At 32.4% G+C, this 26,929-nt stretch overlaps 1 protein-coding gene across 1 annotated transcript in view; it reads right to left on the bottom strand.

The window, feature by feature from the left end:
- LOC144966956 (uncharacterized) overlaps positions 1 to 26,929 on the bottom strand; it is a 63,716-nt gene that overhangs the window by 20,681 nt on the left and 16,106 nt on the right. Inside the window, exons 4-14 of the mRNA XM_078903650.1 lie at positions 26,395 to 26,497; positions 25,968 to 26,007; positions 25,340 to 25,396; positions 23,266 to 23,377; positions 21,669 to 21,775; positions 17,766 to 17,807; positions 16,641 to 16,673; positions 15,266 to 15,289; positions 11,017 to 11,105; positions 9,453 to 9,567; positions 5,331 to 5,399 (exon numbers count right to left, since the gene is read on the bottom strand). Coding sequence (XP_078759776.1) covers positions 5,331 to 5,399; positions 9,453 to 9,567; positions 11,017 to 11,105; positions 15,266 to 15,289; positions 16,641 to 16,673; positions 17,766 to 17,807; positions 21,669 to 21,775; positions 23,266 to 23,377; positions 25,340 to 25,396; positions 25,968 to 26,007; positions 26,395 to 26,497 — 791 coding nt within the window. The remainder of the gene's footprint in view (positions 1 to 5,330; positions 5,400 to 9,452; positions 9,568 to 11,016; positions 11,106 to 15,265; positions 15,290 to 16,640; positions 16,674 to 17,765; positions 17,808 to 21,668; positions 21,776 to 23,265; positions 23,378 to 25,339; positions 25,397 to 25,967; positions 26,008 to 26,394; positions 26,498 to 26,929) is intronic.

Here is a 26,929-nt window from a genome sequence, read left to right as displayed (position 1 = left end):
AATTCATTCCAAATTAATCAAAGTAGACACAAAACAAGATAAAAATGAGCAACATATTTTTTTTTTTTACTACTGAGTACATGAAAACAATAACACCAGATAACAAAAACTTTTGCTCAATGTCTTCGTTCGTCACGAGGGAGAATTGGAGAATTAGAAGGGGTGGGAAGAGGAAGTGTATTGCAATAGGAATTTGTTAAAACAATTTTTGTCAGTTACCTCGGAAAAAAAAAAAAGAAGCATTTTCAGCAATTAAAATAATTCTCTATTAGCAGACATGCTTGATGATTCATCATCTCTATACATGCCAAATAAGATATAAACAGTTTAACATTCAGATTAAGTGGTAACGCCTCTGAGCAATAAATTCCAAATATACAGCATTGCTTTTCATGAAACAGACCAGAAATTTGAGTGAGCACACTGCTTAAAAATTGTAGGGCTGGGCTGCCTACGATGAGAGATTAAAAAATAAGGGGTGTCAAAATTCAATATTCTGCATTTCAATGGAGAAGAACTTTTAAAAAAAGAAACTTGAGCATTTAAAAAAAAAAATCTATTAAATATGCTCAAAGCACTTTACAAGAGGTCCTAAGCCAACAGTAACACTTAACATGTAGGACAAGACATGATGTCCATTAGGCATAGTCAACACTAGTTATTGGTCAGGTACTCATTCTACACAGGAGTGCAGTGAGAGAAAGTAAGTTAAAGTCTTATCCAAGGACTCAACTATGCACCAATCAGTTGGGTTCAAATCCCGAACCTTCCAGTCCAAATGCAGGTGCTATACTTAAGTAATTATAAACTGCATCTCTTACTATACAGACTCAACTTTATATAAAGACACGTTCACTTTGCCATGCCATTGGTTCTAAATGAATAACAAGATATCTAGTGAATAGAATAAACACTGTCACAATGCCTGGGTTATCTTCCAAGATAAACCATAACTCTCTCCTTACCTATCGTTTTCAGTATTTTCCCAAAATGACAGACTTACCCAGCAGAAACATTGATTCTTTTAACTCAAAAAACCTCTCTACAAAACAATATTATGTTCTTATTAATCAAACAAAGATAATTATTCAAAGTTTGTGATGTACAAAATAAACCTGAATAAGAAAAAACGTATATTATTACTGTGTCGTAACAAATATGACGGTTTTGCTCTAGGTGGTAAGGAGAGGGTTAAAGACAAATTTCCTGTGAGGATGTGTATCTATTTCAAAACACATCAAAGGAAATGTCTACTGAGACATTAATACATGGCTCTCTAAACCTGATGATATACTACATTACAAACAAATTACGTATCATTAAAGTTCAAGTTACCCCAACGACCATTTTCAAGGATATTCATGCAACAAGCTGTGATCAATTATCTATTTACAGGAATGTTTCCAGAAAATCAGGATGACAGACAGCTCTCCTAATCCATTTGTTCTTATATTTTAAAAATATGCATTGCTTTATCAAAAACAAATAAATCAGCCCCAGGCAATATACTTGAATATGATTTCTAATGTCTATAAATTGTCAGACCTGCCAACCCTTCACATTCCAAAAGTGGAATCAGAACGCCTAAAAATCGGAATTTGAGACAAAAAATAGGAATTTGACCTTCTTACACTCCCCCCCCCCCCCCCCTACCTTCGCTCTTTTTTTTTAAAATCCTTGCCATTATATCATTTTTGAAATCGAATTTTAAGACAATGGCGGAATAGTACAAAATGGAAGAGTGAAATTAGGAATGATTCCGCCAAAAGCGGAAGGGTTGGCAGGTATGAATTATGCACACAGTTCAGATCTCTTTTCGGGGCATTTAAACGTATCTTCCACCAAAGCTTAAAAGCATCCCAGAAGCAGCATACTAATATAGACCATAGTTATTTAAACATGTCTTTAAAACATTAAAACAAATTCAGTTAATCTGTCAAAGCCGAGATCATAGAGGATTATTCAGAAACTGCTCTAATGCGAATTGACATTATCATTAATCTTATTGCTTTGTCTAGTATTTCTCTATGTATTCGTATATGTGTTTATATGCAGTGTGTGTGCATGTTAGTGTGTGTATGAGTGTGTGTGCATTTGTGAATGAGAGTGCACATGGTGTGAATAAAGAAAAAAATATTTGTAAAAAAATTAATGTATTTCCCAAAAACTTCCAAATTAGAAGCTTGCAATTAAAACATCTTTGTTCAATCTCCATTATTCAATTCAGTAAAACGCAAATTTTTTTTGCAATACCTAGGATAACCTTACAATACATTCCCATTGGGAGAAAGAAAATTGAAAAAAAAAACAACAAACTAATTTTGTACATACAGACCAGGCAAATATCATGCACATTATCCAATACATTCTTGGTATAAATTGGGGAAAACAGGAAGGGGAAGTAAAGTCTAAAATACACGTCATCATCGTGCAATTGGGAGAAATCATCAGGAAAGAAATTGATTATAAATAAACAAATAAAACAAAAAAACAAAACAAAACAAGACAAAATTCTTTTCGAGTATTATAGATATTGACGGTGTCACTCTCTATCCGTTTCACTAGTTTTTTACAGGAGACAGAAAATATCATTTCACACGTTCTTGGTGCAATGCAATATCAGTCATGTTTTGTTAATATTTTACTGCACCTGGACGTCAAAAGCCATTAGGGAATTACTGAAAAAGCATTCTGAACATTATAAGCTTAAAAATTTTTTTTAAAAATTCATTTTTTCCCAATTACAGTTAGAGAATGACAGTCAATAAACTTTAAAAAACAAAAAAAAAAAAAGATGAATCCTAACAAGATTTGTGTCTCACATTCCACAAATAAATAAATATGTGAACTACCACATCAATTTGGTATTAAGTCGGAAGGAACCACATGGAAGAAAAGAGCTTCTCTAGTTCAAACAATCATAGTTAGGAAATTAAATATTTTTTTAAAGTTTAAGAACAAATTTATTTTAATCATTGAAGGCAATTATTCTAACTCAAATGCTACAAGCTTTAAGCTTAAAATCTAATTTTAAGCACAAGGTTCACCCGGACATATACCATTTTGAGACGATTGGTCACATGTATAAAATAATAATTTCAGAGTCAGATAAAACCACAGGAAATGAAATATTTACAGACTGCGTTGGGAAAATCTACACTATGGCTACATGAAAAATAAGAATAATGGGAGGTAATATCTGATTGGAAAATAAAAACATCTGGTTAAATTATAAATAAAATGCCAAACAGGCAGACTCAAATGATTTGATGTTTTTTTACCCAAACCAACATTGTTAACTCTCTCAGCATTGAGGCTATATTTCCGTCACAAAATGGCTGACACCTGATTGAGGCAGCATGAGAATGACAAGCTAAGACAAAGCGACACATTCGAATTCAGCGCAAAATCTCAATTAAAAGACCCCCCTATGGCCAATTGAATGTTCTAATGAAAGAAATGATACCATTGGGTCAATTTATAGTAGTTTTGTTGAAAATAGGATTGGATTACATTATTGTTTTTGCCTTTCAAGACGGGCCGCATTGTGCAGTCAATGGCCAGTAGAACAGATTCTGCTCTGGCCGCACAGCGCGGCCAATGGTGCTGAAAGAGTTTAGACAAGTTCCCAAAAGAACTTTGTAAATTCCACATTGGAACATTGTAAAGATAAGTGTGCTATTTGAAACCTTGTGAAAACAAGTTCCATTTTGAAAAGGTTATTCCACAAAATATAAAACACTTGTTTTGGTAGAAATGCAGATAATAATATATATTATGACTAGGATCATTTATCATCTGTCCCAACTCTAAACATACAAGTACAAGTCTGGCTCTTGTCGGTTAGAATTAAAAAAACAAAAAAAACCCCAAAAAACTTGAGCATTTATATAGCACAATATCCGCTAAATGTGCTCAATGTGCTTTGACAAAGGGTCCCTAGCCAACACCAACACTTAACATGGAGGACGAGACACGACGCCTGTTGGGCGGTAGGTATTACAATTTTTTTCTGACAGAGACAACGCTTTTAACAGCTTCGTAACTCATTTTACACCCGAGTACAATGAGAGAATGTGTGTAAAGAGACTTTTTCAAGGATTCACCTATATGCTGCTCGAGTGGGACTTAAACCGAGTGTCCTACCACAAGACCACATAGCCGATCATAGAATGGAGACAATGTTCATATTCAACTCCCAATGGAAAATGATCCATTGATCAAAGTTATTTGGGGATTGAACTAAAAATAAATGACATTATTATAATTGTCACTTGTATAAATTGAGGGAAACAACCACAATGATGAACTAAAAATTATTGATCTTTAAAAAAAGGACTCAGACTAAATAAATAAAATTTTGGAAAGAGTAAAAAACCTTATTGTGGAAACAATTTTCTGCAATATAAAACTAGAAATGTTAGCGTGACAATGGAAATTGATTTGTGCTTATCTTAATGTAAGGGTTATAATAGCGACTGTAATTTTGGGTTAGATGAGGCCTGATGGCATATGCATTGGTGCCTTTAATGTTAAGTTAAGTAACAAAATGGATATAAGACACAATTTTGTGACAGTTGCAGTGGTGGTCAATGTTATACTATATGAGGTTATCTCCAAAGCTTTGCGATATAAACCTAAGTGTTACTTGACTGAAATACACGTAGCTTGTTTACGTTTGTCAATCAAAGAGGATAAAAAAAGGTTCTAGTTTATCTACATGACGACTGAACCAAAAAGATCTATGGGAATGCTGAACAAAAATGATGATGATGGGTTGGGGTTTTTTTATTTTATTTTTTATTTTTTAAAGACAGAACAGGTAAAGAGGAACATTTCAAGCTCTATTTTATTTTCAGCGAGAAAAAGAATAAAACTTATGATAAAAAAGTTAATATTAATGGATTAATTTGATTGCATTTGCTTCTTATGGAAGATTGGGTTAGAGCTTAAAATGTTTATCTTTACCTTTTTATCTTCTTTCTTGAAAATGTCGTTATCAGTTTTGTTCAAAAACAGCTTCAGGTAGCCTGGCATTTACTTTTGTGTGTGTGTGTGTGTGTGTGTAATCTCTATTTATTGTGTAATGAGAAAAAACAAAAAAACAAACAAACAAACAAAAAACTTCAGGATGGTAATGATCATGTGATGAAAAAAAATATAATTCAAGGAACAGATGGACAATGTATGGGATGCTATTGCTACCATGTCCAAACAAAATATAAATAGACATCAATACAGTGAGACGGGAATTAACATCGTGTTGGGCTGAGGGGTGATGTGAAGGGGGGTGAGAGAGAAGAAGAGATTAAGACACAAGGTTTACTCACAAAGTCATCTTCCCCCTCTTCTTCTCCCGGCATTTCTACTGGGGGGGCAGGCTGGGCATCTTCCTCGCCCTGCACGTGTGTTTTTTGAGTGGTAGGTAGGAAATAGATAGGGAAGGTAGACACAGATAACAGTATTGTTTTAATAAAGGATGAAATGCATCAGGAAATATATCCCAAGTGTTTGTTGGCAGTAGCACGTATATTGGGTGAATTCTGACAATCAAGAAGTTTTGGTCTTTTTGACCCGGGTTAATTTGTTTTTGTTGGTAAAACATTAAAACAAGACCAACAAGAAACTGGCAGGGAGGGGAAAAGAAAAAAAAAGAAAAGGAAAAAGAGAAAAAAAGAAAAAGAAAAAGAAAAGAAGAAATTGATTTGATTTATTTAAGATAGGCAAAATGAGAGCTGTCATACAGAAGGACCAGCAACTGCTTTTTTTCCTCAAGGTAAAAGAAATAAAGATATGTGATGACAAAGATTAAAAAAAAAAAAAAAACCCACATAATACATTAGCATGTGGTATGAAGAGAAAGAAAGAGAGAGAGAGAGAGGGAGAGAGAGAGAGAGAGAGAGAGAGAGAGAGAGAGAGAGAGAGAGAGAGAGAGAGAGAGATAGAGAGAGAAAGAGAGAGAGAGAAAGAGAGAGAGAAGAGAGAGAGAAAGAGAGAGAGAGAGAGAGAGAGAGAGAGAGAGAGAGAGAGAGGAGTAAAAGTTAAATAAATCATATCTAATAAGAATTGAACAACCCATAATGTTTGATGACCCCCATAACTGGACTTTTGTCAAATATAGAGCAGTATAATTAGGTGCCCCAAACGTAAACAATAACAAGTTGCTAGTGATTTTCGTTAGGGACCGGAAAAAATTATGAACAATATAGGTCTCCCAATTTTGTAGTTTGAGTTGTAGGCAATACACTTTCAGTATTGAAAATATGTTTACATAAAATCTAACAGTTTCAGAAATAATAATAAAGGACTAAATTATTCTGAAAATCATGCTCCGAATAATTCTCGTTTTGTTCACACCAGCGCAATAATTTGCTCTGGTCTAAAAATAGATAGACTGTAACTTTTGATAAATTTTACCTTTTGTTCCATAAAATATCCATATCTAGACATTATTTGATGCATGATCGAGTATTTATGAATATGTGCTTCTTTTGCCACCTAACAGCCAAATTTTAAAGGTTATTTTTTTTTCTATAATTTACATTGGAACTTGAACTGTCAAGACAGGAACATGTGGTTTGCCATGTGCTTCTAGGCCTTTGTTTACGTTTGGGGCACCTAATTATACTGCTCTATAAGTCATGGATAATCCTTGTCCAATTTGAAAAATCAAAACACAAATTAAAAAAGACAGTAACGGAACAAATAATAGATCCACTTTCAGTGTTAATGACTGCCAATTTTACCAACAAATTAAAGCATACGTATGTCAATTTCTTGATATGATTTTATATCAATAAAGGGTCTACAGTACATTTTAAGAATAAAAGAAAGATATAAAATAATAACAATAATAATAATAGTAACAATAATAATAATAATAATGATAATAATAATAATAATAATGATGATAATACTAATACTAATAATAATAATAATTAATCATAATAATAATAATAATAATAATAATAATAAAAATAATAATAATAATAACAATAATTTTGTTTAAAAAACAACAAAAACCACCCACCCCATTCATAATTTCATCTTAATCGAAAAGTGTTCCATTTTCCTTTCAGCCGTGTGGCTATATCTTTAGAAATGGGTTTAATAGCTATTTAAGATTGACTTATAGTGGTGAAGACCAAAATGAGAAAGAATATTTTTTTTTTAAAATCTTTCTGTATGCTAAGATTTCATTGCTACAAAGACCATAAAAAGATATTTTTAACAATTTTCCCCAAACATCCCATTTATTTTCTGAATCAAGAACAAAAATCTGAAATTGGTCAAATTTGACCTAACCCTCAATCTGTATGAATATCTAGTTTTCCGTAAATAAGAGGCACAGCTCTAGTAAAGGTTTATTACGGAAACGGGAAAAAAAAAAAAATGATAGAAGAGTAGGCGTGACTGAGAAAAAAAAAATACATGAAAATATTCTTTCAAGAAATATGAAATTAATGTTATCCTACTAAACTAATGTTTACTTCAATCACAAATTTTTATAAATATATATGAGACAAAAAAAGTTCAAAATGAATATGTGAATACGATTATTAATAGCATTAGGAAGTCTTTATTAGTCATATTTGCAGATGAAAAGGAACAAATTTTAAAATCAATGAATGAAATAAACCAGAACTAGAAATGAGAAAATAAAGCATTCACACTATGCTTCTTGTAACAGTAATTCAAATGATAAGCAACCACCTATAAATCTTTTTACAGCTAATGAATTTTTAAAGATGCAAGACGAGAAAAAAAGCTTATTTCTAGTACCAGAAAGTTATTTTTAAATATTCTAAATAAAATGTCATACTGTCTCAATCTGTGGAAAATAAAACGGGTTTGTAAACAATAACACATTAAAAAAATAAAACAACAAAACAAAACCAAATAAAAGGACACAGATATTAAAATTGACTGACGAGGAGTGCACAGGTGCTCAACTTTCCTGTCCTGTGCTTGTCTTGACAAACAAACCGGTTAAATCAAATTAAAAAATGTTTGGAATTTTGTGGCCAGACTAGAAGTAAGAAGAGGAAGCAATATTTTCTCCATTCACAACAAATATCTAGATTATGCGTTTGGTGATGAATAAATAATGATAATAATTATTATAATAATAATAATACGTGTAGTACAACTCGACAAATGAAACGCAAAAGGATTTTTTTTTTAATAACGAGGCTTCAAGTCCAATGTTAGTAATGAAATACTCACATGTTGCAACCCCTGAATAAAAGTGAAGACAGAAATAAGCGAGAATGTAACACACAGAAAACGTTTATGTGGGAATATACTGAGGAGGAGAAGGAAAAGGAAAAAAAAGCAAGCCAGTTTCTGACCTCTGACCTCCGATGAATGAAATCAATCGTTATTCCATTTCATAAAATAAATAATTTGCATCGGACGTGTTACACAGGCTGTATGGTAAGTTATCAAATCTTTTTCACTTATTCGTCTCATAAGAACTCCTTATTTGCATTGATGTTAATTTATTAATATTAGGACTTTTAAGACACCAAGATGTAAGAATTATGCTCATTAAAAAAACAACAAAATGGACGAGCATTCTTTTAGGGTGATTAAGAATTTGGGACATTGTCAGCAACAGCGCATTCCAAACAGAGCGACTGGAAATTTTAGACTCTCTCAATTTGTTACAATGTTAAATAAAAAAAAAATTATTACAATGTAAAAAAAAAATAACCATGTAATCTTTATTTGTTACAAGTTTTAAAATAAACACTGTTAAAAATTATGACCCAGAAAAAAAAAAAGTATTAATATATAATCAAATAAAATAATACAAGACGACAAAATGATAAAAAATAAAATTATAAACAATCACAGGCCACGGACAAAAGCAGATGTGCTTTAAAAAGACACAGAATTCATCCATCAAGACGATCCCACACTCCTTAACATCATTATGATAAAAATCAAATAAGAGCGAATGAGTCTGAAACTTTTCATTTTTCCGTCCAATGACCCCCCTTAATATTCCCCATGAATTATCACCATTATTGTTAAATCCTCGTACACATATACCCTGACTACCACGTAACCGAGCTAAGAATCAAATTGCAATAGTGGAGTCTAAAATCTACTGGATTAAGAAGAACCAAAGACCATAAAACTTTATTTTAAAATCTAAAAAAAAAAGAAGGGGGGGGGGGGGGGGGGGAGTGTTTACCCTTATGTCTGAATACAGATCTCACAAAATCAAAGGAATGAAAAAAAAAATCCCACCCATCCTAGTCAACCCCTTTCCAAATATGAAATACTTCAAGTCATTCATCCTAAAATTATAAAATCCCTTTTTTTGGGGGGCAGAATTATAACTACAGTAATATATTTTTAAAAACTTCCACATTTCCATTCTCAGTTGACATTGTTATAATACGACAACAGAGTATTTATCTAATGCAAAATTTTTGCCTCACTTTATGTTTTTGTAGCTGCTGGTTCTCTTCTTCCAGGATTCGTTTCCTCTCCGCTTCACTGACCGTGAATGTGTTACTGGACATGTTGTTGAGGGCTGTCGTGAAACCAGATGGCCTAGTTGAAGACACAGCAATCGATTATGATTAGGGTTTGCTGTTTATTCTATCAGTATCATGTACAAGCAATATTTCTTCACAGTGTATATGTAAATAGTGCTGCTCGAAGCTCGAAGAAATAAATAATATTGTGAAATTGATTGTAAGCTTCAATTTAATTACAAAAACAGATCAAATGAACGTTTCGGGTTTCCCCTTTATCAACAAAACAGAATGAATGAAACACCACAGATGAATGAAAATTCAAATGACATTCATCTTGGGTTTCATCATTCTGTTATTGATAAAAGGAAACCTGAAACTCATTGATCTGTTTTGTAATTAAATTGAAGCTTACAATCAATTGTTACATTCATTTGTTTATTTCAAGTGATGAGACATTTTAGCACTTAAGATCAAAAGTTCAGGTAAAGTTGATAAGAAAGAGACCTTGACTATGGCAGTCAAAAATAGGCAGGGTTAATTTTTAACATGCAAAATGGACAGGTAGTGATCAGAAGTAGGACTCTGACTTCGTACCCGAAATGTCGGATTAATACTCTACATGTTGGGCCTGGCAAGTCACGTACCTGCTCCTTGCAGCGAATGCTACTGGCGATGACGCCTGGTTATTCCAGTCTTCCCTTGGAATAGACGCCTAAAGACAATTTCCCTTTGGGGATGAATAAAGAATGGGAATTTATATTATATTTATTTATTTAGATTTATATCATTTGACTTTTAAAAATATAGTTTAAAAAAATAAAAAAGTATCATCTGCCATACAAAAATCTAAATGTACTATCGTCGTTTCATAGAGAAACAGACCCACTGTTAAGTAATACAACATTAGTTTTAGTTGTATAACTATTTTTTCTGCTGCATCAGATTTGGTCCGATTTGCCAGTAAATTTAGATCATATTCCTATATGTGACAGGTCTGATGATGATTTTTGAGACCATTAGTCTAGGACCTTTTTTAAAAAGGTATTAACGGTAGAACAAAAACAATAAGTGGGATGGAATGCTGCAAAGAACAGAACAAGGTAAAATGCTGTACAAAAACAAATGGGTTTAAATGCTGTACAAAAACAAATGGGTTTGAAATGCTGCAAAAATGAATGTGGTGAAATGTTGCAAACATGAATGGGATGAAATAATGTATAAAAACAAGTAGGTTGAAATGCTACATAGAAATGAATGGGATAAAATGTATTGGATAAATGAGGATAAAAGCAAAAAACAAAAAACAAACAAATGGGATGAAGTTGCTTTAAAACCAAATGGGATAAAATGCGGTATATAGACATGAAAGGGATAAAATTCCTCATAGAAACAAACAGGATGAAATGTTAACGTTTTATAATTTAAATTATCCGATGATTCTGGATGTAGTATTATGAGAGGGATAAAAATTATTCATAAAAATTTTTTGTTGCACGAGGAGGAAAATATGCCATCAACATACTTGCTCGACCCAGTAGGTGTAGTAGCTGTCTTTTTACCCTCCAAGGATGCTAAGTGTTGCTCCAGGGCGTCCAATAAGCTGGCTGGAGCCTATGGAATGTATGGGGAAAAAAACGAAAGCAAAAGCAATGAATAATCTGAAAACAAAGCAAGTCCTTTTATAATATTTTTGTTTGTTAATTATTCACGCATTATGATTATTTTAAAATTCAAATTTTCAGAAGAGCAGCTAATTTAAGCATTTACTATAAATATTCCCTCACTTTTTATAAATTAAAAAAAAAAGAAGCTGATTCTATCATTTTCTATGCTATTTGGAAAGTTAAAAAAAAATATATGAGGTAAGCAATATTTTTATAACAAAAATACAAGGAAAGAGAAACTTTTAATACATTGTTGAGACATCTTAAGTAGGTGGATGAAGTTTTCATTACATATAATTAAATTTTCTGTTGTGAACCAAGGCAAATAATGTATGCGGAATAAAGAGAGCCCTTAAAAAAAGTATCAAGACTTTCTCAAAATCTATAGGGTGGGGTGTTCCAATCTGGACAGTGCTCCAATTCGGACACTCTTCCGTATTCACCTTCTATTTCAAAGCCTAATTTTAATAAGAATTATGACATGGAGCTGAGTTCCGATTTAACACAGCCAGAAATAAATACATGATATATCTAAGCCAATTTCAGAGCTTGACTGTGTTATTAATTAAATAAATCATCTCTTGAAATTCTTGGAAGATCGGGTACAAGCTTCCCCCCATCGCTTTTTCATGAATTCGAGGCATCTTACAGGCGAATTAGCAATATAAAGCAACAACATGTGTAATATAAATTTATTTTGGAATCTTTCGGTAGGACATCATCTTGAATCAATAAGTAAGTATTCTATGTATTATTATTTTTAATGATTTATTAAAATAGATATTGAAAATGTTTGCCACAAAATCACAAAACCAATTCAGACACCCAGTTGTTGCACTTCAAATATGACTTCGATTTGCTCTGTTTTGTCATTGTTTATTTGTTTTCAATTTTAATACTAATTAATTTTAAGATTCTTCAGAATAAAATATTGGTTTTCTGTGCAAACAATCAATTTGAATTATTATTAAAAGTGAAGTCCCCTCTCATCGTACAGCACCCACTATCATAGATTGTTACAAAAAAAATTTATTCAAAATGACGTCATTGATTCTAATCAATATTTTTGCGTAATCATTAATCCTTTTCCATTCTTTTTAACGATTAAATTCTATCAAATCAATTCACCCTAACTGGATCCCCCCACTCTATAGGACGAATCTTTTAAAAGTAAATAAGTACAAAGCCATCAACAACTTTATAATACTTTATAGTATTTTTAATGTGATATCTGCAATGCTCTACATTTTTCAGATAGTTGATGCTTTCATCACGAGGTATCTAAAATTAAATGTACAACGGTGAGTCAGAAAGTAATGGGACAAATGTCCTACTGATTTCGTTTCTTTTTCATGTGACATCATATTTGGCTCAATACTCGTCAACAGTCGTAACGTCACTTCCTTCCTAATGACACATGGTAACTTAGTAACACTGGCTCTAAACTATCGGAACAATGGCGGACGCCCGTATGAAATATTTCCCCGGCGAGCATAAAAGCGTATCCAGAGGATAAAAAAACATAAATTTGATCATGTTTTGGCTTTTACACATTCTGATCACAAGGCATATGAAAAGTTCTAGCCAGCATGAAGAATAAAAAGTAATGATTTTCTTTGTTTAGAACCAAGATTGCAGCCGTTGCCGGGCGGCGTGAAATCAAACTACTGAATCCAATTGAACTTACACATGTACTCTTTAAACCAAAAGATAAGTTTTAATTCTGTCAAACTTTGACGAAGGTATGGCAGTTCAAAATGGCTGCCCCCACAAATGTCTGTCAGTGACAGGAAGCTGTCATTGAACTTCTTGTTTTCAAAGAAGAATTATCTAGTAACATTTTTAAACGCCTTGGGAAAGTTTATATAACTCAGGCATTTTGTAGAAGCAGTGTTTTTAGGTGGGTTGAATGTGTATCTCGTCAATTAGAAGAAAATGAGATGCAATCCAACACCTAACCTGAAACCCCCACAACCATGTCTTTATCTGACAAATCTTGTGATGGTCGCTGTCCCAGCAGTGTCAACTCATTGAATCAATAAAGACAGAAGCATAGATCAGATCCAATGGAAGAACTTCTCTAGATGAGCTAGCAGGTTCATAAAGACATTGAAGCGACTGAAAGCAAGAATTTGTCGAGTTAGACCGGATTTGGAGATGGAATAATGAGCACTGTTTTTTCATAAAAATGTCCTTCCAAACACATGTGTCTGGAAAAAGGAGGTAATCGGTGGACAATGCTGCCTCATCCTCCGTATTCACGAGACTCGTTGCTTTCAGGCTTCCATCTTTTTGGTCCACTGAAGGAGGCAATGAGGGGACATCACTTTGAAAATGATGAAGAAGCCAAGACAGTAGTGAAAAATTGGCTCAAAGTTCAGTCAACTAAGTTTTAAGAGGATGGAATACATGGCCTTACAAAAAGGTGGACTGTGGCTATCGAGGAGGTGGAGACTATGTTGAGAAGTAGCATTCTACTCGGCTAATGTCAAGCTTTAATTTTGTGGTATGATGGATGGTATGGATTCAATTTGTTTTACAATAATAAGCAGAGTCCCATTACTTTTTGACTCACTCTCGTGGCATCAGAAAAGCCTATGATAAATAATATCAATTAGATGACAACAAATGTTAATGACAGGAGACATAATATTAAAATCCTTGGTAATACTTGTGATATTGTATTAATATATAATGCAATATCAAATATGAAAGAATAACCTCATGCTTTTTTAAATGACTGATTTAAAGTTATGTGCGTACATTACAGTATTTCAAACATAATATAAGACTGAAGGGTTGATCATTACAGCACAGTTCAGGGTTGTTCGCAGGATCAAAATATTTCTATACTTTATATATCACTGACTTAATTATATTTTAAAAAATCAAAATGCAAATCCACTACATTTATCTTATAAATTATAAATCCTTTTTATTTTCTTTATGCTGTAACATTGAATAGCCATAAATGCTACAAGCCGTGTGAGTAGTGAGAATTGACGTGAAATTAGTCGAAAGTTTAAAATTATCACAATGAAACTGATTGTTAAGCATAATTCAAAGTCTTTTGAGAGTTAGTAAATATATCTATTAATAATGATGATGATGATAATGATGGAAAATGATGATAACAACGATAACTACAACAACAACTCGCAATTCTTTTTTCATTTTGGAAAGAACTATATATTAATAACAGCTTCTATCTAAATGTTTATATTATGATATCATTCAAGTCTTTGAATTGGTTATATTAAAAATTAAAGACTCATGGCTTATAGTATAATTCACCCAATCCAAAATTCAATAGTTTTCCGAAAACTGAAAACTCAACATCAACCACTTTTATACTATTTATGATAAATTGTTTTCCAATCTGACAATAATTCATAACTTAAATAATAATAATAATTTAAAATTTTTGTCTCTGAACAGAATCCTATCTTTCCCAAAATATAAATGAAATTTAAGGATGCAAGAATTTCAAGTAATGCCCCGTGTGTAACTGAACCCTTAGACATGATTAAAATCCATTTAAAAATAAATCAGTTTATACAACTTGAAAATGCCAAACATAACATAAAACTTAAAAAGCGCTGGTGGTAGCGGTGTCTGGAAAGCATAATTATGTGGAAAAAGTGACTGGGGTTAGGATCTGGTGATACACAGATTTGCAAACTGTTGATCTAATAATTACTGTCAAATATAAGATGGGAAGATTTAATTTAAATACAACTCCAACAAAATGTCAGAATTTGTTTCTTCACACATGCTGAAGATGTAAATCATTTGATATGTGAATACCATACTAGACAGTCACAATGCCATGCATGTTCTCTAAAAGATTTATAAATCTCTTTCTTGAAATTTGAAGCAAAGGTAATATTTCACTTCCATATTTATTTTTTTGGGGGTAAAAAGAAAGTTAATAAATTATTCCCCCTTATTATAAGGATGAAAATATCACACTGTACAATTCAGCATGAGAGTATTAGTGCAGGCAAATACAGGGTAACTTTCACTTTGTCTATGTCAAAATTTGGCAACTGCAACAAATAGGCAAAGTGCTTAAAAGTCAAAGCATTTTCAACTAAATTGACTTACAGATGACGACTTCCCCTTTAAACCCTGCAGACAAATTGCCAATATCATTTGATATTTTCAACACAGTTTACTCTGGACAAAAACGGTTAAATAGATTTGAACCTCCCTTGAACGGAACCAAAGATTCCACGATACAATGAAATTAAAGTACAGGCCTGATTCGCATTGATAATAATTGTCTTGAGAACATCCATGACAAGTGACGACAGTATTTATGTAAATAAGGAGGATTGATGGGTACAGATACTTTTATTCTCCTCAATAATATTGAATGGTAATAAATTTCCTTCAAAAAAGGTTCAAAAAACGAAAAAAAAAAAAAAAAATAACATCGCATACAACATTACGCCATCATTAATAATAATAAATTGTATAAATAATCTACACACCAGACCGTTTAGTGTAATATAATCTACACTAAAAGTAAATAATATTTTCATGAAATTAAAATAAATGAAGAAAACCGCTTCTATTTTCAAAATTACTATATATTCTAAATAAAACTATTAGGGGGGAAAAAGATAAATTCGTTTCTAGACAATTACATTTGACGATTTTTTTAAAGTTGAAAAGCCTTGATAATTTCATTTCATCTCTTAATGCAAGTTTTTAACATGGAAACTTTGCCAAAAAGATGGTGAGGTAAGGAAGAAATGATCCATCAATCACTATTAGTTACAAAGAATGGCAAGATTTTCAAAACAAAAATGACCTACCATCAGAAACTATTTCTTTAACATTGATATGAATTTAATTTAGCCTTGAAGTTAAACCAAACTAAATAACTAAAAAAAAATAGGCGCAGGAATAAACAATAACAAAATTACAATACAATTACCAGACCTGCCACAGACAATTATAAAAAATCTGTAATTTATATTTTTTTAAAAAGAAATCTATATTTCTCGAGAGAAAAATCTGTATAATTCTTTTTTAAAAATGACTTCAATGGTTATTATGCAAATTTTTCTATTAAAATGCTTAAATGAAGACAAGCCGACTTTGATCACAAGTCCATATTTTTTTCCTTTTAAAGTAAAACAATATTTTCACCAATTTACATCTTTCATTTCTGTAAAAAAATTTTTTTAAAATTACATTTATGTAAAAAATAAAAAAATTATTAAATGGAAAGATAATTTTGATATTTCAAAAATACAGATATTGATAATATTAAAATTGGTATCAGTGGCCAGTGGCAGGTCTGTAAAATTATATGTGGAAAGAGCCCCAACAGTTTGTACAAGTGATTCCATCCTAATTGGTGATCGGTGCAGAAAACAGGTTAAGCCACATGCAATCTCATCATTATTATTCTTAAAGGCAACAAACAACCCTTTCAATTCGTGAATAGGATATCAAAAAGTCCAGATACCTTCTGGATCATAGAAGGCAGGGGTTTGTCATCCTAGTAAAAATGGAAACATTTCGGTTTATTGGTTCCAGATCATGCTTCTCTTACACCAAATAATTTGGCTGAGAAGACTATAAAAAGAACAATATCTGATTGCAGATGTTAATATAGCAACATGGCGAACATGTGACATGGACATCTTTAACAAGCAAACAAAAAAAAAAAAAAACAAATTAAAAAAATAAATAAATAATAATAATAAAAAACAAAAAATACTTTAATTTAGTACACTTGTTGAAAGTGTGAATTTTCTTCAATTAAAGAGCTGGAATACATCTCACATTAATTATCTTATACTAAAATTATTGAAGATGACTTTTAACTCTTTACTTTTCTTCTTCATCGTCGTAATGTAAAACTTACTAACATTTGAGGACTGAGATACAAAATTTAAGACTAAAAAAGGAGGTAAAAGCGGTTACAAATTTTGTCTTATCAAATATTCCATATAAAGAATTAAACATAGTGAAATGTCCTTTCTTGTAACATGAAGAAAAACACAATTCCATTTACTCTATTCAGTATATACACAAATGACAATAAAGAAACAGATGAATGACAGTGAAGATAAAAATGAGTACACTTTTACAAAAACTGACGATAAAATGTGACACACAAATCTGATTAAACAAAAGCATAGAAGTCAGGCTGTAAAAATATATTAGAAAGCAAAGTTTAAAATATCACATCCATTGATAGAAAGGATCATCCATTAACTTCCGAAAAAAACTTCATGTTCACGGAACTGACCTTGAATCAAATGAGCGACTCATGCAAAATTATCTACCCCCTTATAAAATCAATTTGTGTATCATGCATTTTCCACGAAAAAAAATGTCGGAAATAAATTTTGACGCTTTATTTCATCATTTACTTCACTGTTACCGTCTAAAAGATGAGTAATACTAATCTATGTGTATGTTTTTGTGCAAGAAAGTAAAATTGATAACACAAAGTTAGCTGCATCTCTGTTTATACAGTACATCAGTGCATTACTTCAAAAGCACACTCACACAACCCTTTTTTAAAAAGTCTGTTATTTTCAGCCACAAAGATAAACCATAAACTACAACGTCAATAACTCACCTTTGCTAAATCTGGAATATCACCTTTGTCTATGCCCATATTCTGAGGAGGAAAAAGAAAATAAATCAGAGATCATATGAATCCATCGATGTGTGTCATCAATTCATAAAAAAACATTTCCAGCACATTTATTTGTGTTTATTCAATCCATGAGGGGATAAACATTTTAAAAAATCCAACACCAATTCACAAAGAACTGAGGTTACACCTGACCTGCTGCCAACTTGACAATTTAAAAAATTCGTAATTTTTTTGAGATAAAAATCATAAACGCTATAGTCAATTTTAAAAAAAATCAAACAATTTACCCTCACAAGCATGAATCATCAACACTTCAAAATCCTGAAAATTATATGTAGTCTGTTATCACTTTTCATTTTCATTAAGTTTTAATGCCTAAGAAATGCTCATGAAGTTCTGACATTGGAGCCAGAATTTCGTAATTCTACAAATATTTCATAATACAGACCTGCCAACCCTTCACATTCCTAAAGTGAAATCAGAACGCCTGAAAATAGGAATTTGAGACAAAAATAGGAATTTCACCTTTTTAACACCCCACCCCCCCCCCCTCCCCCCTCTTCACCCTTTTTTTTATTCTTACCATGATCGTCATGTTTTTTATTTTGGTTGAAAATCGGAATTTTAGAGACAATGACTGAATAGGGAATGAGATTAGCGGAAGAGTAGCGTCCCTTGATTGGACGTCACCTTACAGAGAGAACGTCAATTTGGTTTTGAAGTGTCTCAAGCCGCTTTCACCGGAAGCGATGACGAGAGACGCATGCGCACAACCAACATGACGTTCTCTCTCTAATAACTATTTCGGACGCTACTCTTCCGCTAATCTCATTCCCTATAGTACAAAAAGGAAGAGTGAAATTAGGAATTATTCCGCTAAAAGCGGAAGGGTTGGCAGATATGCATAATAGTGGGCATGTCTGGATTATGCTGGTATAGCACTGGAAATATGTAAATCATAAGATTGATTCATATTATGCATCCATACCCTGATGTATCAGATAAAAGACAAAGTCACCTTTTGTATGACAATTTCCAGTAGAAATTAAACCATTAATATATTATTCACTTGCTGAATTTAAAAATCACAAATCTATTTCTTTAAAACCATAGAATATTTTTTTTAAAAATGCCTTTTCCGCCACGACATCATAAGATATCGTCACCTAGGCATTCCACGAAGGAATATAGATAACTCATCAAACAAGATGTCTGATGTCAATAGGAATCACCCATGTTGTCCACTTGAGCAAATTGGGGGTTAATAATCTTGTTGTTTTTTTTTTGTTTTTAAGGGTTTTACGGCGCTTGCAACACATTTAGGTTATATCAGCGCCAGTAAAAAGGAAGAAAATGGGATAGTAAAAAGTTATAGAATTACAATTAAAGCACACAAGAAAAAGTAAGACATAGGGGAACTGGGAAGAAATAGGGATCAGATGTAGATTCCAATAGCATACAAGCGATGTACTTAGTTTGAGATCACCTAAAAGTCTCATCCAGACACAAGCACAGGTCCCAACTATGAGGAATACACTCAAATGTTTACCAATCATATAATATTACATGTAAACTCAACATAATACAATGCATAACAGAGAGATGATTTACAAGGGAAAAAATATCATCTCCCAAACCTATAACTATACATTCGACTGTTTCCCTCCCAGCCAAGGAGCTCCGGCAAGGATCAGGACAAAACTAAGTAATCTCATTCCAAGACAATGACAGGAAACAATTGGGAAACGGATATGGGGGGATAGAAGACACAGCATGTACCTCCCTGCCCACTATGGGAGGTCAGGATCCCCACCCAGTTAATAATCTTGCTCAAGGAAAAAAACGAAAGTGCCTGAAGCGGGGCTTGAACCCGGGTCACAGTGCAATGCCCTAACCACTCGGCCACTTCGCCCCCATAGAATATAAACCAAGTGAAAAAATATTTTTAATAGATCTAATAAACATATCTCTCAAAGCTAGCATAACATATTCCTCCTGAACGACGCAACATATATTAATAAAGGCCAAAATGAATAGCCTTCTCATAAAAAAACAAAATAAAAAAAACAAACTAAAAACATTGAATTCCAAAACATCTAAAACATTTTTTTAAAAAAAACATATGTTATCCTAATTGGTCTTCCAATCAAATACAGTCGCGGCTTCAGTTGTGAAATGTTTGGAGCATATATAAAAAAGGAGAGGCTCCATAACCAGAGCCGCGCTTTATAATATGAATAATTTCAACACTGTAAAATAGTTAAAACTGTCACTATAAATTGAAAATTGAAAAGATTGCAAAACAGATAAATTAATAAATTAATATTTACATTATTTGAAAGTAAAAATGCGAAATAGTTATATAAAATGATTATTGCTTGTTGTTATCAAGCCTAATACTGGACGGCAGAAAAGATTTTCGGTGTCTCTCTGTTTTTGTTGAAATAGAGACATAATAACTGATGGTCTTAGTGGATGATTCTGGTTATTTATATAATCATATATAACCAAATTAATTATACATTAAACTGGATCCCGAGTTTAGCTCCTTGAAACACTGTGATATTTTTATTGATATTTATCTGGCACTCCATGCCATGCCCTTTAATTCTCATCAATCATAATATACAAATTTGGCTTGTCAAATTTATAAACAGGTTCATGGAAGAAGTCATGTCATTTTCAACACAACATTCTCATTGTCAAATTTATAAACAGGTTCATGGAAGAAGTCATGTCATTTTCAACACAACATTCTCATTGTCAAATTTATAAACAGGTTCATGGAAGAAGTCATGTCATTTTCAACACAACATTCTCATTGTCAAATTTATAAACAGGTTCATGGAAGAAGTCATGTCATTTTCAACACAACATTCTCATTGTCAAATTTATAAACAGGTTCATGGAAGAAGTCATGTCATTTTCAACACAACATTCTCATTGTCAAATTTATAAACAGGTTCATGGAAGAAGTCATGTCATTTTCAACACAACATTCTCATTGTCAAATTTATAAACAGGTTCATGGAAGAAGTCATGTCATTTTCAACACAACAGATGAGAATAAATAAATAACGTTGTAACTTTTCAAATTCATTTTACCTACTTCAACAGTCACCTTATAGAGAATGGAAAAAGAAAAAGTTAGAATTTAAATTGTTTGAATATAATGCAGACATATAGAGCACCATAATTGGGTTTAATGCACTACTTTTCTTTTTTTTTTTTTTTAAATAATTTTATTGTTGGCATTTAGCTCACTTCATGAATTTAAAAAAAAATAGAGAAGACTTGAACACCCATATTAAGATTCTTTTTATAGGGCTATGTAGGAGCTTTGATATCTTGAAAAAAATAGTGAGAATGATTTGCCAACTTTGGACAGAACCAGATAATTATTCTAAAACAGCGAGACTTTGTTCTTTATCAGTTTCTTTAATTCTTCTCCATGTTGCTGATATACAGAGAAGTGGTAAGACATGGAATGAGATTAAAAAGTAAGCTCAGGATAGAAACTGTTTGTCTGTGGCCTATACCCTGACCCAGGGTGAAAAAGGCAATGATGATGATGATGATGAGACTTTGTTGGGTGGCTATGAGGTGTCAAGCAAACTATTTATTCCACTTCCATGAGAATTTGACACCAATATTATTAATTAAGCTATTTTGAGGCGGTCCTTGGCGTTGAAATAATGAGAATATAATAATTCTAACTTCCCCCAGGCGACTTGTATAGTATGTACTGGGTTCATCTCTAGTAGAGATTACACACATTTTCACCAAATAATAGAAATAAGATATATACATGACATTAAATAAACAAACAAACAAAAAACAACATTTTACAAAAATATTTCTTAACTTAACATAAATACCTACCTCTGCAACTTTCAGGAATTCTGAGACTTTGTCCATCCGCACTAAAAACCTTTTGTATAAATCTAACGCATCCTTGCACTGTTTCTTGTTCATATCAAAATATTTTTCTGGAAAAGATAAACAAAGAACAATAAAATAAGCATTCAACAAAACGCAGCACTTGTCACCATGCAATACAATGGTGTTGGCTGCAAAAGAGTAGGGGGAGGAGGAGGGGAGGAGGAGGAGAAGAAGAAGAAGAAGAAGAAGAAGAAGAAGAAGAAGAAGAAGAAGAAGAAGAAGAAGAAGAAGAAGAAGAAGAAGAAGAAGAAGAAGAAGAAGAAGAAGAAGAAGAAGAAGAAGAAGAAGAAGAAGAAGAAGAAGAAGAAGAAGAAGAAGTACATGCAACCTTGACGCCATATTATTGTTTTTAAGGGTTTTACGGCGCTTGCAACACATTTAGGTTATATCAGCGCCAGTAAAAAGGAAGAAAATGGGATAGTAAAAAGTTATAGAATTACAATTAAAGCACCCAAGAAAAAGTAAGACAAAGGGGAACTGGGAACAAATAGGGATCAGATGTAGATTCCAAGAGCATACCACCAATGTACTTAGTTTGAGATCACCTACAAGTCTCATCCAGACACAAGCACAAAATCCAACAAAGAGGAACACACTCAAATGCTTACATTATACATTCAAAATAAAAATAATAATACATAACTGAGAGATGATTTACAAGGAAAAAAATATCATCTCCCAAAACAATAACTATGCATTTGACTGTTTCCCTCCCAGCTAGGACTCCGGCCAGAGCCAGGACAAAACCAAGTAATCTCATTCCGAGACAAAGACAGAAAGCATGTTGGAAAACAGATATAAGGGGATAGAAGACAGTATGTACCTCCCTGCCCACTATGGGAGGTCAGGATCCCCACCCAGTTGACGCCATATTATCCACAATAATCAAATAATCTTAACTATTAACAATTTTAATCCAAAAACATTCCCATTTTTTTCTTACAATTAATGAAGTAAAAACCAAGAAATGAACATTACTCTGGTAGCATGTGTCCATGAGGCTGCCAAATCTAATATTTGTGTGCATCCCCTGACATAATCACTCGCATGGTGAAAATGTTTTTGTTTTTGCTTTTTTTTTTCTTCATTTTTTGAAAGCCCAATGTCTCCTGAGCATTTTAATCTTTATTTGAAGCAAATCGTGTGATTTTTTCATGAAGTTATGGTCATATGCATGGGCTAGGGTGTGAAACTCTAATTTTGAGAAAATCGCTTCCAAAGTTGACAAGAGTTGATATTAAATATAATAATTACCTTCATAAAAAAAAAAAATTAAAATTAAATATTTAGGAGTAGAATTCAATAAAAATATTTCATCAATATGTAGAAAAATGTTAGATTTAATGATTTTTGATGAAAACTCATTTTCCATAAAAATTGACCTCTTGACTAAAATTGTCAAAATCTCTGTTAAAAGTTTTTCATCATGCGACTGATTACCTCGAGGATGCTCACATTTCAGTAAGTGTAAAAAGAAGAAAATAAAACAAATGAGAGATTTGTTATGAAATTGGCTTATGGGGGTATTCAATATTACCGAGCAAATTGATGATTCCATCGTTATAGCAGGCAAACAACCGAATGAGGTCCTTAAATAAAAGCATGAAACATGCGGTGATGACACCATTGGTCAACTCGTTTGGAGTACACTGTCGAGGAATCGGAAAAGAATGGGAAAATAATAAAACACACAGTTTCATAAGAGAATATTTTGAGAATATATGAAGACCACAAGGGAGACACGATCAAAGTCACATTTTTCAGCTTTTGAGAAAATCAAAATTAAAGTTTGGAAACCCATTGAAAATGCGACATGATAATATGAATTGAACTGAATGTGAATTACAAAACGTATATATTTTGACCACAAGTCAGATGCATATAAAAAACAAGCTCTTGGTTGATTTTAATACCAAATTATTGTGACATTAGAAGAGTAAGTGTCTTTCGGACTTTGATCGATTTAACCCTGCGGCCTTCATATATGTTCATTAAAATAAATCTAAGTCATCGGGATAGAATGGGGGTCCAATCATTAGTTCAAATTTATAATAATAATAATAATAATAATAATAATAATAATAATAATAATAATAATAATAATAATAATAATAATAATAATAATAATAATAATAGGTCTTTATTGTCCAAAAGTATGGCAATTTGTCATTTAGTTACACTTGTTATGTTATATGATAACTATAACATTGAACAGATATTTCACTCCTACTTATTTTCTTTCTCACTCTCTCTCTCTCAAAGGTAAACAAACAGATGGTGGTAGGTATACTGATAAAATCATATATTTTATCACTATCAATAACACAGTCGTTATAATTTCTCAATTGAGAGTGGATGATGGAGGAACAAAATTCAAAAATAAAACTATGATTAAAGCAGAGGGAGAAGTTAAAAAAAAAAAAAAAAATTCTACCCTTAGAGTTGAATACCTATCCATGGAGAGGTTAAAAGCTTTTAGAATGTTTTATAGTTTCACAACATTTCCTTGTCCATTTCATAATTTTTGGATTAGATGTTTGTTTTTGTTTTTAAGGGTTTTACAGCGCTTGCAACACATTTAGGTTATATCAGCGCCAGTAAAAAGGAAGAAAATGGGATAGTAAAAAGTTATAGAACTACAATTACAGCACCCAAGAAAAAGTAAGACAAAGGGGATCTGGGAACAAATAGGGATCAGATGTAGATTCCAAGAGCATACCACCAATGTACTTAGTTTGAGATCACCTAAAAGTCTCATCCAGACAAGCACAGGTCCCAACTAAGAGGAATACTCTCAAATGTTTACCAATCATATAATATAATATGTAAACTAAACATAATACAATGCATAGCAGAGAGATGATTTACAAGGAAAAAAATATCATCTCCCAAAACTATAACTATACATTCGACTGTTTCCCTCCCAGCCAAGGAGCTCCGGCAAGGATCAGGACAAAACCAAGTAATCTCATTCCAAGACAATGACAGGAAACAATTGGGAAACGGGTATGGGGGCATAGAAGACACAGTATGTACCTCCCTACCCACTATGGGAGGTCAGGATCCCCACCCAGTTGGATTAGATGTGTAGTTCTACAAATGGTTATACAAGATGAAACCAGGTTTGCATATTATATCATCTTTTAAACATTCATATGACTTCATAAGATTTATGTCCTAATCAACTGGATTCAATAGTCTGATGTCACGTCACCCAGCAACGGCGGCCATCGTGGTTCTAAACAAAGAAAATCGGTACTTTTTTATTCTTCATGCTGGCTAGAACTTTTCATATGTCTTGTGATCAGAATGTGTAAAAGTTAAAACATGATCAGATTTATAATGTTTTTTTTTAATACTCTGCAAATGCTTTTATATGCTCGTCGGAGAAATATTTCATAAGGGCATCCGCCATTGTTCCGATAGTTTAGAGCCAGTTACTAAGTTACCATGCGCCATTACGAGGGAAGTGACGTTACAACTGTTGAAGCGTATTACATGCAATTTAAAGTTAATCCTGGACCCTGATCAATAACATGCATTTTAAACGCAACCCTGGGTCCTGACTAGGGAGGTTCTATTTTATATATTAAGATGAGAAAAACACTTACATCAAATTCAAGTAATGCATCTAATTGTTGCTGAAGGACAGGTAACGTTTTCAATAACTGAAAAAGATAATAAATAAATAAATAAATAAAATAATGAAATATATAATTATTCTGTATACATAGAGCTTTCTTTCTCAATTAAATTCGCTGAACTCCACGACTCTAGATGTGCTGCTATGTGGTCTTGTAGTATGACACTCGCTTTTGGGTCGGAAGGCCCTGGGTTTGAGCCTCGTCTGGCTCATAGTTGTTGAGTCCTTGGAAAAGGCTCTTTACTCACATTCTCTAACTGTACTCAGGTGCAAAACAGGTACCTGACCATTAACAGCGTTATCTCTGGAAAAAATTTACCACCAGAAAGATTGAATAACATTTCTAAGTCCCCACACTATGTGATTTGGTACCATATTTTTATTTTCAACATCATTTACTGAATTTGAGAAGCATATTTTGCTCCGTAGAAGGAGCCAAAATTAGCAGTTCGACTAATTTTTTTTGTAAAAGTAGGCAAGTCTTAATATACAACCAATAAGTTTCCTCTTCAGTTATTTTTGATTTAACTCTTCATTAAACTATTTCTTTGATTATAAAAAATTCAAACAAGTAAAAAGGAGGACTTTTTATTCACCTTTTCTGAGTTCATTGTCCTCAACAATCCATCGTCTTTTCTGAAATGAGAGGAACATCAAAACACAAAGGTAATGGTGATAGTAATAAATCAAAACATTAGACGTTTTAATAAAGTTTTTCTTTTATCAATCATTTCAAAAATAGGGCCAATTTTTTTTTTTTCCAGGAACAAAGGAAAAAACAAATATGAAGAAAGAAGAAAATAAATAAGGATAAGAAAGGAGGCCTTATATAAGAAAATATTTCATGATAAGAAAATAATAATGACCGAGGAAACAAACTAAATAAGTAAATTTTTAAAAATAAATAAATATATATATAATAATAATAACAATAATAATAATAATAATAATAATAATAATAATAATAATAGTAATAATAATAATAATAATAATAATAATAATAATAATAAACAGATAAATTACCCTCTCTTCACTTTACAGAAATCAAAAGCCATTGATCTGTAGGACACAGCCTTTTCATTGAGGTACTTTGCGTAACGACGAATGTATGTTGACATATCATACCCTGGATAGAGAGAGATACATATGAATGATTCATTAAAACTTTGAACCAAATCTCCACAACCCTGTATAAGAGGTGAAGCAAAATGTGAATCTGGCACAAACTTTCAATAGTTGCTGTCTTAAGTGAATACCATAAAAGTGTGTGTGTGTGTGTGTGTGTGTGTGTGTGTGTGTGCCATATGCTCGTGCATTTGTAAAAAAAAAAAGAGAGAGAGAGAGAGAGAGAGAGAGAGAGAGAGAGAGAGAGAGAGAGAGAGAGAGAGAGAGAGAGAGAGAGAGAGAGAGAGAGAGAGAGAGAGAGAGAGAGAGAGAGAGAGAGAGAGGGGGGGGGGAGGGGTTATGAAGATCAAGCGATATAAAGTTGAAATCAATACCATTAAGAAAACGTGAATTTTTCAAAACCTATAAAAAATAAAGTTATACATTATCTTCC

This window comes from Berghia stephanieae, chromosome 3 (assembly GCF_034508935.2).
Source record: "Berghia stephanieae isolate SIO BIC M18660-M18661 chromosome 3, UCSD_Bste_1.3, whole genome shotgun sequence".
Classification (NCBI taxonomy): domain Eukaryota; kingdom Metazoa; phylum Mollusca; class Gastropoda; order Nudibranchia; family Aeolidiidae; genus Berghia; species Berghia stephanieae.
Note: the sequence above shows the minus strand (reverse complement) of the source record. Positions and strands in the feature narration are given on the sequence as shown.